Source organism: Gadus macrocephalus, chromosome 14 (genome assembly GCF_031168955.1).
Source record: "Gadus macrocephalus chromosome 14, ASM3116895v1".
Classification (NCBI taxonomy): Eukaryota; Metazoa; Chordata; class Actinopteri; order Gadiformes; family Gadidae; genus Gadus; species Gadus macrocephalus.
Window position 1 is genome coordinate 5,432,393 of NC_082395.1, and position 16,856 is coordinate 5,449,248.

At 45.3% G+C, this 16,856-nt stretch overlaps 1 protein-coding gene across 2 annotated transcripts in view; it reads left to right on the plus strand.

Moving 5' to 3' along the window:
• ccdc102a (coiled-coil domain containing 102A) overlaps positions 1–9,318 on the plus strand; it is a 45,265-nt gene extending 35,947 nt beyond the window's left edge. For both annotated transcript variants that reach the window (XM_060070748.1, XM_060070749.1), the window contains exons 8-10: positions 744–914; positions 2,047–2,150; positions 7,545–9,318. In XM_060070748.1, coding sequence (XP_059926731.1) covers positions 744–914; positions 2,047–2,150; positions 7,545–7,671 — 402 coding nt within the window. In that variant the 3' untranslated portion in view covers positions 7,672–9,318. The remainder of the gene's footprint in view (positions 1–743; positions 915–2,046; positions 2,151–7,544) is intronic.
• Positions 9,319–16,856: the final 7,538 nt, after the last annotated feature.

The following is a 16,856-nucleotide window of genomic DNA, read 5'->3' on the forward strand; positions in this document are numbered from 1 at the left end:
TCAGGCCACGACCTCGACAATACATGACCGATCTTGACTATCAGTCTTGCCTTACCGTCTGGTCGGCGGTCCAAACTAGGCGACTGGGAACATGCTGGGGTGGGGCACACAACTTCTGTTAGATTATGTGCGTCTTTTCTGAAAGCTCGACAAATCACGAGGAACACCCCCACTCACGTAGACGCTAATGAGGTCTGCACGGTATATCTGTACAATTGCCGCCGGATTGATTGACACCTCTAATGAACAACAGAGTAATCTCTGCTGAAACGGACGTTTCAATCCAGCGTTTATTGCAGGTTAGACCGAAGGGCTTGTTCTGTCTACCTCTGGTACATAGTTCAGCAGCAGTTTAGGCCATCTCAAATTAACAAGGAAGGAAATCATGGCTTTCTATCTGATTGTCAGCATTCACATTCGTTATGACGAATGAGAAATGGGCTGTTGGATTCTTTCCATCGCTTATTGCCACCGTTATCGCAAGAGGCAAAACCGGATGTCTCGAGAACTCCCTGCACTGCACAACAATAAGGGCTGACCTCAGACCCCATCCCATCCCTTCTCCCGCCTATAATGAGCAGATCAGACTCATTATGGGCAGGATTGTCGCCTAATGGGTAGGGGCCTTAAGGCACCTTTGCTCAGGGCTTTATACTCTCAAGCCCGAACCCAAGCCTCCCACCGTGTGTAATGTCTTCCTGATCCCCCCCCCCCCCCCCCCTGTTTCTGTTTCTCCTCGACAGGAGCTGGCAGACCTTCGACACGTGCACGCCAAGATGAAAAAGCAGTACCAGGAGAAGATGGCCGAGCTGGCCCACGCCAACCGCAGGGTGGAAGGCCACGAGGGGGAGGTGAAGAAGCTGAGGATGAGGGTGGAGGAGCTGAAGAAGGAGCTGGGCCAGGCTGAGGACGAGGTAATGTGGAGTGCAAGATATAAACACAGATGCCTGGAGCTAAGCCGTCCCCCCATTAGGGTCGGCTTAGCTCAGGAGGTAGAGCAATTTTCTTGTAACCGAAAGGTTGGTAGTTCGATCCCCAGCTCCTCCTAGCTGGGTGTTGATGTGTCCCTGAGCAAGACACTTAACCCTAACTGCTCCTGACGAGCTGGCTGTCGTCTGCATGGTTGACTCTGCCGTCGGTGTGTCAATGTGTGTATTAACCGACGTAAGTTGCTTTGGATAAAAGCGTCTGCTAAATGCCCTAATTGTAATTGGTTGCCTTTAGGTGTTGGAGATGACGGGGATGGGGTTCGTAGGTTGGGCTTGTGTTATGATATCTATGGGGGTTGACTATGGGGTTGAAGTCAGTTCTGTCTCATCTCTTGTGGTAAACCAGTGTTTTGAATCTGCCCTTCTCTTCAGTTATGAAGTGTTAAATGTTGAAAGTTCACAGATCGTATATGTGTGTTCTTTGGGGGCAAAACACCACCCAAACAAGATGACTCTTGTGTCAGTAGCTAACTCAAACTGTAAAGGCTGAAATGCTAGTAGGAAAGGATTGAAATACAGTTTTTGCTAGGAGAACGAAGCTTCCAAATCCTTTCTGATCCACAGGAAAGGAAAATAAATAGGGTCAAAATGTTTGCTAAACTTCTAAGACAACTTCTAATAAACACTCATATGGCCAGAAGGCCTCAAACTTCTTTCAGGGAAAAATTGCTTATTAAAATCATTTCCACAGATGGTAAGGGATTCATGAAACAATTAGCAAGACACGATTTATCTCAAATAATGAATAAACTCCATTAAATCAAAAAAGTCCATGATAGAGCGAACTTTTCTTATTAAACCAACCAATACAGCTAATTACATTTTAAGTAAATGTATTGAATCAAAGTCTCTTCCCTTATATCCCATATCTAAACGTAATGGCTGCCTTCAAGTAGAATACACAGTACATGACTTGAATACACAAACAGTGGCATTACTACTCGATGCTATGCTGAGGAAGCATCAAGTATGATTATGTATCGTGGATTACAGCTTCCTCACAAGTAGGCACGGCAGTTGAGGAATAACTAAACTTAATGTATTTTCTGCCCGGTAGCTGGATGAATCTCACAACCAGACCAGGAAGCTGCAGAGGTCCCTGGACGAACAGGTGGAGCAGACGGAAAACCTGCAGGTGCAAGTGGAACATTTGCAGACCAGGTGAGAGTTGGTTATGGTCGGTCTCTCTCTCTCTCTCTCTCTCTCTCTCTCTCTCTCTCTCTCTCTCTCTCTCTCTGTCTGAGAGACAGAGAGATGTCTCTATGTCTCTATGTCTAAGTCTATCTGTGTCTCTATCTCTCAGTCTATCTTGGTCTCTATGTCTCTCTCGCTAAGTCTATCTGTGTCTCTATCTCTCAGTCTATCTGGGTCTCTATGTCTCTCTCTCTCAGTCTATCTTGGTCTCACTCTCAGTTGGTCTCTTTCAGTGACTAGGCTCACTTACTTACTCTACACTGCTTGTTTGGTGTGACAGGAACATTCTCATGTTGCCCATGCATGATCAGCGAGAGACATCAGCACGTTATTTTACACATAGTCACACATGGCTCTCTCAAAGTTAGCGACGTTGTTAGCATTCTATTGTTATTCAGGTTATTAAGTGTAGCGTTTTTGCCTCGACAGAAGCATTACGTCATCCCACATTTCAGGACTTTGCACTTCGGCGTGTTGCTTTTTGCAGTGATCGACTACTGGCCGTTTCACGAGAGAAAGAAATATGGAGATGGCAATACGCTGAAACACACGATGGGACACCCATGAGTGTGCAGCATCCGGCCTCTCTGCCGAGTGGTTCATCATTGGGAAATCGTTATTCAATGAACCCTCCATTCTCTGAGCTATCAACTCACAAAGAAAATAATATTGTTCCTGGCAAGAGCATTGATCACTTTCGTACAGGAAGTGGCCGTACAATTATCAGATATATGGCTCAGGATTCAGGAGGGAGCCATCGCCTTTCCTCGCTCAAAAATAAAAGTAAAGTGTGTGGTCAGCACTAGGAGATATTTGATGGCTTTCTGTATTGAACTGGGACCCATGAGCCGCAGACAAGGATGTCATTTTAGTTGATTCTGAATGGACGAGAACACAGAAAGTCATCGGAATTGGCGTCGCATTTCTGGTTCCGCCAATAAATGTGGCTATCTTTATAGGCTCAGCCCTGTAAGGCTTACCCAAATAAGCCCTGTTTTGTCCCCATGGGCTGGTAGCCACCGCCTCAATGAGAATGGAGACTGTGGTTTTAATGAATAGAAATAAATTTAGCGCCATTGATTTTCCATCCATCAATAGTACGATTTATCAAATAGGTGGCCGTTTCTTTCCGACGTATGCTGTGTCCTTCACCGCTTGCAGTAGCATTGATTTTTATCAAAGACCGAGAAACAGCTTACATTGAGGGAGGTCATCCTTTGACCGTTTGTAGTTGGTCCTTCAGAAATAGTTTCTCCAGTCGCTTGCTGCCTTGTCCATTCAATGTACTCCTCTCAAACAACAACATCCACATTCAGCAGAAGGTCTGCAGAGTTCATATCTGATGCAATCTCTCCCTCAGAGGTAAGGATTAAGGAAAACTTTCGTGAATACAGTAGCAAGATGTTGAAATGAGTCTACTCTATACTTTGGCTGATTCACTCTTTAATCTCTTGACTTGGTTAGAGCTACCGTACTGCATTGATATAGGTTCCTTCCCTGGGACACTGGAATCCATCCAGGGATAGTATGGTTCTGAACGGGCCACGCAACGAGCAACAACACACCTTGTGTACCCTTTTTTAAATAGGTTGCAAGCAGCTAGTAAAACGGTCAATCATAGACACAGAAGCCCATGGGCTTGTTAGTGTACTGTGAGAAAAGTAAACTTAAAGGAACAGCGGATGTAGTTTTGAACCTAGTTAGTATCATAGACAAGCACAAAACCATGCAGGGAATTCGTTTGTGTGTGTATGTCTGTGTGTGTGTGTGTCTGTGTGTTGATGCTAAGCTGACAGGCTACTTGTAACTGTCAGGCTGACTGTGCATTTTAGCCTCTCACAGTTATCCCGTTGCTAGAGATTAGCTACATGTATATGTGTGTGTGTCTGTGTGTACACACGCTTGCATTTGAATGTGCATGTGCTATTGCCTGTCACTCAGTTCTTCAACTCATTTTATCCGCTTAGCACATTCCTTGCTTCCCTACTCATTTGCTTTGTCTCTCTCTCTCTCTCTCTCTCTCTCTCTCTCTCTCTCTCTCTCTCTCTCTCTCTCTATCTCTATCTCCCGGTCTCTCTCTTTCCCTCTTCGTCTCTTCATTATTTGGTCTGCTCTGCCAACCAACAGCCAATCATAGGGCTCCCAGCCCCAGGTTACCGTAGTAACAGAGAGCTCTCTGGTTGCAGTGCTCCTTGAAGGAGTGACAACGATGTCGGCATGGCAACGGCATTGGACACTGACATAGGTGTGTGTGTGTCTGTGTGTGTGTGTGTGTGTGGGGGGGTAGTGTTTCTACTGATCTGCTTCTTATGTCCTCTGATTTCACTGGCATGACATATTATTATGTAGTGCTACTTTTATTTGCTAATTTATGGATTTGCTCTGCTGAAATGCACTCTTATTAAGTAAGAGTGTGCGTTTGGCTCGCTTTATATGATCCATGCGTATATGTGGGAGTGGGTCCACGTTTAACGTACTGTTGTAGTCGTGTTAATAAGACATAAACCATACACACAGAGACACACATGTTTCCAAATTACATTGTACACGCAATGTTGAGAAGTTGTTTAAGAACACCGATATTTTAAACAGCTGTGGGGAATACATTTCACTGAGAAAAGTCATTTTTGTGTTACCTGGCAACCATTGATCTGATTTCATTTACTCAGAGAAACTTTGAGTTAATTCAGAATGATAAAACAGATTTTGATGCCTTAATGGACTGGCCACTTCAGATTCTGTAGGCACTTTTCAGTGGTTGGTCCTCAGCATCCTCTCCCAGTGGGGGGGGGGGGGAGAGAGAGAGAGAGAGAGAGAAAGAGAGAGAGACATTTAGATGGGTGGGAGGTACGGAACAAAGTTAACGAGAGAAGCAGATTGAAAACCTAAGGCGACTTGCTTCCTTGTTTCCATCCGAGTCCTCCATCTTCTCAGGGCCCATTAACAAACAAACACACCTACACACCCACTGGACTTCCTTTTATGCATGAAGATAAATCCAGGCTAAATCCCTCAGGCGGGAGGAACACATTAAAGATAGACAGACCCCATGTCCCTCCTATTCTCCTCCCCGCTCTTTTCCATATAGAAACGTTTTGGACTGCACGCCCTTCAAACTAAAAGTACGCTGTCCTGTATGTCCCTCTCCTAACTTCGTGAAATCGGGTCTATCCAGAGGAAAAGCTGAATATCTGTTATTAAGGGAAAGGCCCTAGGGCTGTGGTTATAATGCTGAATATTTTTGGCAGAACTCTGATTACTTGGAAACTTCCCATTACTCTGAGAGTTCAGTTCGGTTCGGATGGCTTATTCCAAACTTGCATTCCTTATCTGTTATTATTTCAAAAGAATCACGCAGACTGCCAATACAGCTGCTATCTCAGAATACAGGTGATTCCACAGGGAAGGGAAAAACAGCGACTGCAAAAGATGACAAAAATACAAATGATTAAAACAAGAAATGGATGGAAGGTACCGCACCAACCCTGGCACGTCAGCGCGCGGTGTGTTAATACGCGGGTACCCGGGAAGCGGGCCTGGTTCAAAGTCAACTCGCAGCTGTCTCTCTGCCCGTCAGCTCCCGCGCAGAAAAAGCTGCGCCTCACTTTGTGGATCTAATTGGACCTTTTTTGTCCCACCGTGCAAAATGAACAAGGAACACCGGCTGCCTGGCGACAGGATCCAGCTTGATTTGTTTTCCTAAAGTCTCCACTACTCGTCCAATATAGTGGGCTTCGTGATTTGGTAATTGCCGCTTGCCGAAGGACACGGTAGGCGTAAATGTTGTTTGTTTTTGCTCGTTTTAGTTTTTTCCCGCACACAGTTCCAGTCAATTGATCAAAAAGCAAACCTGGTTCTCCTCCAGCTCCCAGGTGTCTCCGGCGACGGGCAAATATACGGCCAATAGTGGAGAATGGAGATAACAAATCACAGAGCCCACCTGTGGCTCTTTGATCATCTGCTGGGATTTTTTATTCAGCGGCTGCGATTTCACAGTGAATGCTCTGGGCTGAGCGTCACTGCCGTGTGCATTGTGATCGCTCAACATGGGTGTTATTAGACTGCACCGGGAAATTGGGGAGCCACACAAACAAACACTTTTTGCAGCACTCCACAGCTCGGCTGACGAGGAAACCGGTCCGAACAAGCCTCATCCCGCTTTGACTTGTCTCATTGGGTTGAAACGTGAAAATGGACTTGTGAAGTGGCCAGAACTTCCGGTTTTTTAAACTCTTTTAATAAATCCACTGTGATTCAACGTCAGCAATGTTCCCCCTGTCTGGTGTACCAGTGGATAATGACCCGATGGTCGTACCTCATTTGTATGGATGTGTGTACTCCCGTGTGTATGTGTGTGTCCTTACCCCGTACACAACCACACAGCTATGGATGAGTAATGAAGATTGAATAATGAAGACTGATGGGACCGTTGGCAGCATATGTTCACAATTCAATCCCTCACATTTAATGCGAAGGACAAAGAAATTGTTATGACAGCTTATTTTCCAATTTCTCATTCTGAGCCGAGCCATGAGCTACGGCCAAACCGCAGTAGCATCAAGCCCGGTATATATGACTTAATACCGCTGTCTAACAACGTGGGGCTGATCCTCTGTAGTCAGCGACGTCTGTTAGCCTCTGTAGTGGAGCCCGGCTAGCTGACACTGGCTGAGCGAGATGTAACCACGCCCTTACTGCTGCCAAGTGTTGACCTTTTAGAAATGTTAAACGTGGACTTGTAGTGGACACACACACACACACACACACACACACACACACACACACACACACACACACACACACACACACACACACACACACACACACACACACACACACACACACACACACACACACACACAATCTGTCACACAACCTGTCTCAGTCTACCACTCGTTCACTACAGGTGCAAAAAGGAACATTCATGAGCTTTAGGATGTGTGTGTGCATAGAATACAGGCATGTATACTATACAAGGAGAGAACGAATAAACAAGAGCTTTGTAGTAATAAGGATAATGTTTTGCATTGGGATTTTTTTTTGAAGCCCTTAAGATACTCACGACACAAAGACATTCAACACATTTTTAAATCACATTTTAAAACACTGGGAAAAAAAGAGATTAATGAAGCATGAAATGAAATGTCAGAATAACAGAAAGAGTTTGGGGGGAGCTCAACATCCAATGCCATTTTTTTAAAGGGATTTCTTTGTTTTAAGAAAAAAAGGCTTCCTAATATAAGTTGAACCGCAATGTCCATCATTATAAAAATGGAAATGGAGAGGGGCTCCGATGCCAAGGCGCCCCATTATAACGTCGTTAGGCTCACATGTGCTGCTTCCTCCGCCCCCCGCCTGCAGGATGCGGCGGCAGCAGCAGAACCCGGGACTGTTCGGGAAGATCCGCTCATCCCGCTTCTGTCAGGACAACCCGGACGGAGCCCACAGCGACCCGGACGAGGAGGAGGAGGAGCTGCAGATCCCATAATGCACACAAAACACACACACACAAACGTATACACAGAACACTCGTGCACACACACACGCACACAAATACACGGTGCAGACATGCCCACGCACGGACGTGCACATCGACGCACTTGCACACATACGCAAACACACGCAGGCACGCACACACACACACACACACACACACACATATACATAGTACGCACATTTACGCACATACACACATGTATATGCATCTACGCACACGCATACCAACACGCAAGTAAGCTCATGCACAAACAGATGCAAATAGGTGCACACATACATATACATACACACACACATTTATACACCTATGCACACACAACACACACACACACACACACACACACACACACACACACACACACACACACACACACAAACACACACGTTGATCCACCTACAGGAAGGGTCCACATCAGCAACACACACAAACACATACGAGCACCAATCCAACTGCACACACACACTCACACACACCTTTATTTCAGCAAACAGAGGGTTAACCCTCCCTGGGTCCGGACACGTCTCCGTTGAGTGTTAAAGCATTTAAAAGATGGCTCATGAAAGAAAAATGTGATGTTCAAGTGAGCAAAGATACGCACGCAAAGGGTATTCCAACTGGTGGCTTTCTAATGGACACGTGGATGGACACGGACAGGACAGCCACTGTGGAAGACGACATTCCTGCCCAGAGCAGACACAGGGTCACTCATGTACATACTCCTTCGTACCTCATCAGTATCACCATGCACACACCTGTCTGGACACCTATCTGCTGCTGTGTCTCAAAGACACAGTAGCACCCTGTCCCCCCCCCCTCCCCTGACTTCTCCACCTCCTCCTCCACATCGGCACAAACGACGACAGAGAGAAATCTGCCTTTTTTCCCCACAGAGATTCATCGTCCAGGCCTCCAAAACCAATGACGTTGTGTCCTCCTCCTCGTATACCCAATCCTTCAGGAGCGAAGAAACAGGAACTATTTAGGTGGGTTTTCATCACTCTATTGCCCAACCCCAAACCCCGCTCAAATCAATTATCTATGACTGTGATGAAAATAATTAGTTCTCCAAACTAGAACAATAATAGTAATGAAAAAATCGGTTGGATGTGATTTATTATGCATCATCGCTAACAGGGATGCAGCTGTTTGCTCCATGCAGCATTTAGCAGTGAAAAACATTTGCACCAGGGCTATCATAAAACCATCAAGATAACGGATCATGCAATGTCAGTTTCTCATCTTGTCGCCTCATTCGGTGATAGGTTTCTGCTGTCTTATAATGAAAATGCTTGGATTTCATTTGATTATCTTTTATGATAAACAACAGCAGTGAAATGGCTTCGACGGAATCAAAAAAGGACAAACGGCTCCAAGTTTGATATGTGAAAAGAATTGAATTACGGTAAAATGGCTGACATTTTCCTGTGTATATGTGGCAGGGGGGGGGGGGGGGTGCATTGGCCTTCATTCCCTCAGCCTCAAATCTCGTGAAGAGGACCAAGATTTTATACTGTGTAGGACATTGTACACTATTTATGTTACTGTTCATTTTGTTATTATCATAGTTTTTATAAATGATATGCACCACAGTTGTGTTTCTTGTTGTTGTAATATCTCTATAAATCTTGATTGTAGAAATCGATGGCCATGCGTGATGTTTATTTGTGTGTGGCGTGTGTGTGTGTGTGTGTGTGTGTGTGTGTGTGTGTGTGTGTGTGTGTGTGTGTGTGTGTGTGTGTGTGTGTGTGTGTGTGTGTGTGTGTGTGTGTGTGTGTGTGTGTGTGCGCGTGTGCGTGTGCGCGTGTGCGTGTGCATGTGCGCGCGCCGGGGCCCAAGCCAGTCAGATGAAAGAGTTTCAACCTCTGACCAATGTAGACACGCATGCCACACACACATGCTTTTAGTGCAACACTGTAATGATTTTGGGCTCAACTTTTGATTGAATCTCCCAGTCTGCAAGCTTCCTCCTTAAGACTTAAAGATAAACTTTGAAGGATTTAGTGGCATCAAGTGGTGAGGTTGCAGATTGCAACATATTACAGTAATGCTATATCCCACAATATGCTACACCCTGCATTTGAAGTAATACGCTATGCTCCTGTGTGGGTGGAAATGTGTAGGTGAACACACACCATCAATATAACACTTGATAGACACTGACAATATAATGCATTGTGTAGTGTCCATCCAGTGCAATCAAGACCGCAAAACTCAGTCCTGTCTTGTACCTGCTGCTCTGCTGGCCTCTTGCCCAGAGTTTAGACAGAATACTTACCGGCTGAACAGGCAACCAAACCGCCCCGTACACAAGCTGGAATCAGTGGATCAGTGTGTGTGTGTGTGTGTGTGTGAGTGTGTAAGCTGAGGGTAATTCCCCTGGGTACAGTTACGATTATTGAGGACGCTGATGGGTGGGCAGAGCACGTCTTGCAGTGTGTGTCTGTGTGTTTGAACGTGTGTGTTGGTGGGTGCCTACTGCTTTTTTCCCTCCCCACAGATGTGTGTGTAGCCCAGAGGCTAGTTCATTATGCAAATGTCCTTGGCGGTGGTAATGTGTGTGTGTGTGTGTGTCTGTGTTCTCATTAGGGCCAGTAATGGCTGACAGCAGGATGACTACATTGATCCCTCTGTAATTGTATTCCCGTTGATTTCGCCAAAGCCTCGCTCTCTTTAAGCGTTTCAACTTCTTTTAAATGGAGAAATAAATGCAAGTCAATTTTTTTACTCCTAAAAGATTTCTAAATTACATGCATTTTCTGGCCATTTCAAATCAATGGGGGGTTTAAAAATATTTAATAATATAAACTCATGTGGTTCTCAATGTTGGTGGCTTGTGTGTGTGTGTGTGTGTGTGTGAGTGTGTGTGTGGATGTATGTGCGCCTCTCTCTCTCTTTTCTCTTAGTGTTGACTGCTCATAAACAAGGTGCTCGGCGACAGAGCCATTACAATTAAATCAAGCAGAGTTGAGAGAACGGAGCGTCATTTTGACACACAGCGATAAAACAAACGGCCCCTATTATGGGGCCGCCCTCGATGACAGAGCTCTAGGAACGAGCTACGACTCTCTGGGAGCCGTGTGTGTGTGTGTGTGTGTGTGTGTGTGTGTGTGTGTGTGTGTGTGTGTGTGTGTGTGTGTGTGTGTGTGTGTGTGTGTGTGTGTGTGTGCGCCTGCCTGCCTGCCTGCCTGCCTGCCTGCCTGCCTGCCTGCCTGCCTGCCTGCCTGCCTGCCTGCGTGCCTGCGTGCTAATTGTGTGTTTGTGTGTGTGTTTTTGTACCTAGTGTGTGCGTGGGTGTGTGTTTCCACAAGGGTTCTGTCGTTCGCGGTAGCGAAGTCCATCACTGTAAACCCGTTTTTCTATCTCTGATTCAATTTACCATTTTCATGGGAATATTCCTCCGCGTTCCAGATGTGTCTGTGAGGTAATGACGTTATTGCTCTCCCACTGTGGAGAGGGTGGGAGAGTGTGAAGAGAGTTTCTTTAACTGTATGACAAAAATCATTTGGAGTTTATTCTTGTCTTGCGTGTTCAACACTCCCGAATCCTTCCAAGACTTTCGATAAGCAGTTGACACACAGACACTGCGTTGCTATGGTTGTTGTCATAGCGATCATTGTCATAACACAGCAATTCAGACGTGGGACATCAAGGGTCCTCTGGTGTCCCGTCAGGATGATGTACACTTGCCCAAGGGTGTGTGTGTGTGTGTTTGTTTGTGTGTTCCTTTGTGTGTGTGTGTGTGTGTGTGTGTGTGTGTGTGTGTGTGTGTGTGTGTGTGTGTGTGTGTGTGTGTGTGTGTGTGTGTGTGTGTGTGTGTGTGTGTCTGATTGATTCTGTGTCTGTGTGTGGGCACGTGTGTGTGTGTGTGTGTGGGTGTGTATGTGGTCGTTTGTCTCCTTGTGTGTGGATTTTGTTGTCTGTGTGTGTTTGTCTGTCTACATTTAGTTGTGTCTGTGTGGGTGTCTGTGTCTGTGTTTGTGTGTGTGTCTGTTTGGGTGTTTGTGTGTCTGTGTTTCCTTATCTGTGTGTGTGTGTGTGTGTGTGTGTGTGTGTGTGTGTGTGTGTGTGTGTGTGTGTGTGTGTGTGTGTGTGTGTGTGTGTGTGTGTGTGTGTGTGTGTGTGTGTGTTTGTTTGTGTGTATTTGTTTGGGTCTGTGTGTGTGTGTGTTAGTGTCTGTTTCTATGCGGAGTCGTACTTGCCAAAACTTAATTTCTCCAGAGTGCTTTCTTTAATAGAAGCATAGAATGCATAAAATACAAATAAAACTTCAGACTCACATCCACACAAATCCACAACCGGCTGTAACACCAGGAAGGCAATAACAAGAGGTGTACTGTTGCTAATAACAACATTATTAAACATACTATTCATAACTGATACAGAACCAGTGTTATCATGTCAGATGATAATGGTCATTTCTATATAGCACATACACGCAAACACACACACACACACACACACACACACACACACACACACGCACATTCACACACGCACACAGGCATACACACACACACAGACACACTCACTGATTGTATACGTTCCATACAAACCTGTTCAACCAGTACAAAAGCGTTACTCAGCTTGTTCTTTTCCGTTGCCAGCGTTGTCATTTTCTTGTCTCCCTTGTCTCTCTGTCCTGTTGTTTGGCGAGCCATAGACGACAGGTAGTCTGCCTGCAGTGGCTGTAATTACAGACCCTGTCACCTGGCTCCACTACCCCGCAATTACAGACATGCACCCAAGTGATGCCTTTCAAAACCTTGTTGTGAATTGTGATATAAATACATACTTATTCCGGCTTCCAGCAACACGTTTTCAGTTGAGTCGTTTTGAGCAGAGGTTTTGCCATAGTGTTTGGAGTTGAGATTTAGAAAAAGAGCTTTGAATAGAGAGCAGCGCTTTACTGAGTGTTTTGATCAGAACTCAGAGAAGAGATTTGAATAATACGTTGGGCTTTTCCCCCTTTTGGTTGTCCGGCTGGTTTTGTTTTGTTGCGTTCAGACTTGGCCGGGTGGCTTTGACTTGCCTTTGGAATGTCTCTTATTTCATTTGCTGACAGATTGTTGGTGACACATTGTCTTTATTCATTCACAACTGCTGGATCTGACTCCAGCCAGGACTTGGACACTGTCCTATGTGTGTTATCTCGTTCATCTTCCAGCCCTTCAGTCCCGCCCTTGGTTACTAAATGTACAACTCCATCTATCTGCTAGCTAAAAAAAGCACCGGGCACCTGCAGTCAGGATCCCTTAAATTACAACGCTTGAATAATTGATAGAATCCTAGAAATAAAAATAAGGTTATTTTAGTCTTGATGACGAGGTCATTACTAATCTTTATGGTACATTTCAGGGTAATTACTTTTTTATGCATGTACACGCAAATGTGGAAGCACTCATTTGCACGCGCACACACACACACACACATGCACACGCACACACACACACACACACACACACACACACACACACACACACACACACTAAAACCTTGGCTTTCTGTCGCTGTCAATGCATGTCCATTGTCGATGTCTGTTTTCAGGAGTGCTTTGCTGGGGTCAGGCTGTGTCCAGCTCTCACCATGATGTGTCTGTCTAACTTGTTGGACCAAGCTAACCACTTATCAGTGAACACTTAGCCCGGGGGGAGGCACGAACGGCTAAACCCGACCTGAGGCATGCAGAGAGAGATCGACAGACGGATAGACACGGAGAAGATACACAGAGAGAGAGAGAGAGAGAGAGAGAGAGAGAGAGAGAGAGAGAGAGAGAGAGAGAGAGAGAGAGAGAGAGAGAGAGAGTGGAGCAGGGCTACAAACACTGGATGGAAATTAACTGGAAAATATAAATAGGCAGGAAGGATGTCTGGGAAAAAAACAAAATAAGTGTGTGTACGAGGGGGAGGAGGGGGGGATTTGGGTTAGGGTTAGAAACAGGGAGACAGGAGTCTGAGAGAAACGAAAGTATGCTGTTAGAATATCATCCAATTATTTGAAGGCTCGAGGCTTCATGGAAGACACCAGAGGTCAAGAGGCCTCCAGCCAGCCTTAGTAGCCTGTCGTTGTATGTCTTCTCTTCAGGCTAACTGCTCTGTTCTCATTCTCTCCCTCTCTGTCTGTTTCTGTCTATCTCTGTCTCGTCTCTATTCCTCTCTCTCTCTCTCTCTCTCTCTCTCTCTCTCTCTCTCTCTCTCTCTCTCTCTCTCTCTCTCTCTCTCTCTCTCTCTCTCTCTCTCTCTCTCTCTCTGTTTCCCTCTTCTACATCAAAGCAATTTTTAGCCAATTTTTAAACATCTCTTCCACAGATCATGATTCTGAACATCTCACCAAATAGTGCTGAAAACACAATCTTTAATTACCCTCCTCAAGACACATAGATCAGATCCAGCTTTGGATGTGATGGCGACCTCAAGCCAGCACGAGCAACAACCTACTCTGTATATTGTGCTTTTGTGTGTGAGCCTCTGAGCTACAGACACACTGCCTATACTATATTAATGTGTTACCATGGACTCAAGGCTCAAGAGGGTGGTTTGTTGAGCGGCTTTAGTTCAGGTCTGGGTGATTTGAGTTCCTAAGCTAATTAACTTGACCACAGTGATGGCTGCAAATCCAAGTCCAATACACAGCTTATCTTTTATTTACCAGACCAAGGAACTTGTTTTGATCCCTGCTTTTCTAACATCTTTGGAATTTTTTTAAGTTATATAGACTATTTCACTTCACCTTGTTTAGCCCAAATACCCAGCATTTTGCAATTCACATTAAAAACCTTATGACTTTTGATTGACCTATTGTAAAAACATAGATTGCACTCGTCCAGTGCATTATGGACAAACCAACCGACATATTTGTGTTGCATCTGTACTTCTGTTTAGTCTCTGAGGAGGTCAAACTGAATCTACTTGAAAGAACACGATGCAAGTTTGTTAGTAGGTTTTCAGTTCTGGCAAAAAAGATTGAGGAAGTTGGTGAAACAAAAAGTACAGACAGGGAGTGGATTGTGGTTTTTTATGGAACCAAACAATAGCCTATATTTCCATAAAAGTTACAATGACATTTAGGATAGATTATCATTTTTTGTTATTCATTACCTAATATATATACAATAACGTCCACATTCGCTGACAGATTCTAACATAAAATTACAATAGGCCAATTTGCCACTTCGGTTTATTTATATTTATGCTTTCTTTCTTTCTTTTACGATTTAGAATCTCCAGCAGCCTACAGGTAAATCGGTTGCACAACTTTGTTCCCAATATTCACAGCAGGGGCCTGCTCCACTAGACCTTCCATCCAAAGTTCAGGCATTTATCCACTAAAGAGAATAAATGCCTGAACTTTGCATACAAGGTCATTTTAATAACAGTCTTTAGCTTATCAGCTCAGAGCAAAATAAACAGCAACTTAAAAGCATCCTAGTGAACAGAAATCATTGATAACTGATTTAGGCTAATTTCTGCTGATCATTGGTGTTTTGTTTGATGAGACCTTGCTCCCTCTCTCCCCCCCCCCTCCCTCCGTCCATTTCTCCCTTTCTCCATGGCAACACTCATCTAGTCTAAAGAAGTTCATTAGCGTTTAGCGGTTTGGCCAGGGACCAGAAGTTGACCAGCATTATACAGATGTCCGGACGGGGGCCTGCTGTTACCCCACAGTCAGTGAAGATGCTGAGGCTTGATTGACTGCTGGAGAAGATAATGTGAATTAACAGGAATTTAGTTTAGATCTCTTATAAAGCAAGCTTACTTTGTGTCTTACAAGAGTGCAGTTAAATACAGAAATGCACACAGTTTTGTCTAAACCTAATGGAGATACTTGTAATGTGTTTAGACAGTTTCCCCCAAATTGTACAATGATGAACATAGATATATGTCATTAAACATTATCACTTTAATTCACATCAAGCTAACTCTCTCCCTCCCCCTTGCTCTTGACAGAGAGACAGCATAGAGGGACAGCTCCAAAGCTGTCGCTCTGTCTCTATATTTGTCTCTATAATTGTCTTTCTCTCTCTTGTTCTTTTTCTCTCTCTCCACAATAGTGTCCTGCACACACACACACACACACACACACACACACACACACACACACACACACACACACACACACACACACACACACACACACAACACACACACACAGATACACACACACACACACACCACACACACACACTCAACCCCCCCTCCCTCCCACCCCCACGCACACACACACACACACACACACACACACACACACACACACACACACCACACACACACACAACACACACACACACACACACACATGCTTAATGCTGAAAACAACAAGTCGGGTGTCTCTCAACGTTCCCTAGACAGAGTCAACAACACTGTCAACCAGCGCCGATGAATATCGACGACACGGCCGCCGTCGCCTGCTGTGGTCCACGGATGTCACATGATCAGCCAAGCATTCATGCAGGAGGAAGCGGGCTAGCAAGTTCCTGGGTGCGTGTGTGTGTGTGTGTGTGTGTGTGCGTGCGTGCATGTGCATAATCACGCGTGTTGTTGTGTGTGTCTGGTGCCGGTTCAAACGCGCTGGCCTGTTTGTGCCGGCTAAGCAGAGTTGACTGCGGTCCCAGACCATTAGGCCAAGGCTTGGCCTCAGCACTTACAGATGGCCTGGGCCGCGGTGTGTGTGTGTAGGCCGTTTGTTACACACACAGAAATTAACATGGAAAAACATTATATACTATATATTATTTTTTTATATAGCAGTTAAGTGTATTGAAAAAGTTAAAAGGTGCTCAGAGGCACTGGGTGATGGTGTGTGTGTGTGTGTGTGTGTGTGTGTGTGTGTGTGTGTGTGTGTGTGTGTGTGTGTGTGTGTGTGTGTGTGTGTGTGTGTATGTGTGTTTGGTGTGTGTGTGTGTGTGTGTGTGGTGTGTGTGTGTGTGTGTGTGTGTGTGTGTGTGTGTGTGTGTGTGTGTGTGTGTGTGTGTGTGTGTGTGTGTGTGTGTATTTGTGTGTGGGTGTGTGTGTATTTGTGTGTGTGTGCGTGTGTGTTTGTGTAAGTGTGTCTGTATGTGTGTGTTTTGGCAGCAGGGGACGGGTTGTGTGTGTGTGTTTTGCCAGCAGGAGGCTCTGTGTGTGTGTGTGTATGGGGGGGGGGGGGGGGGGGGGGAGGCGATGGGGGGTAATGGCTGGCCA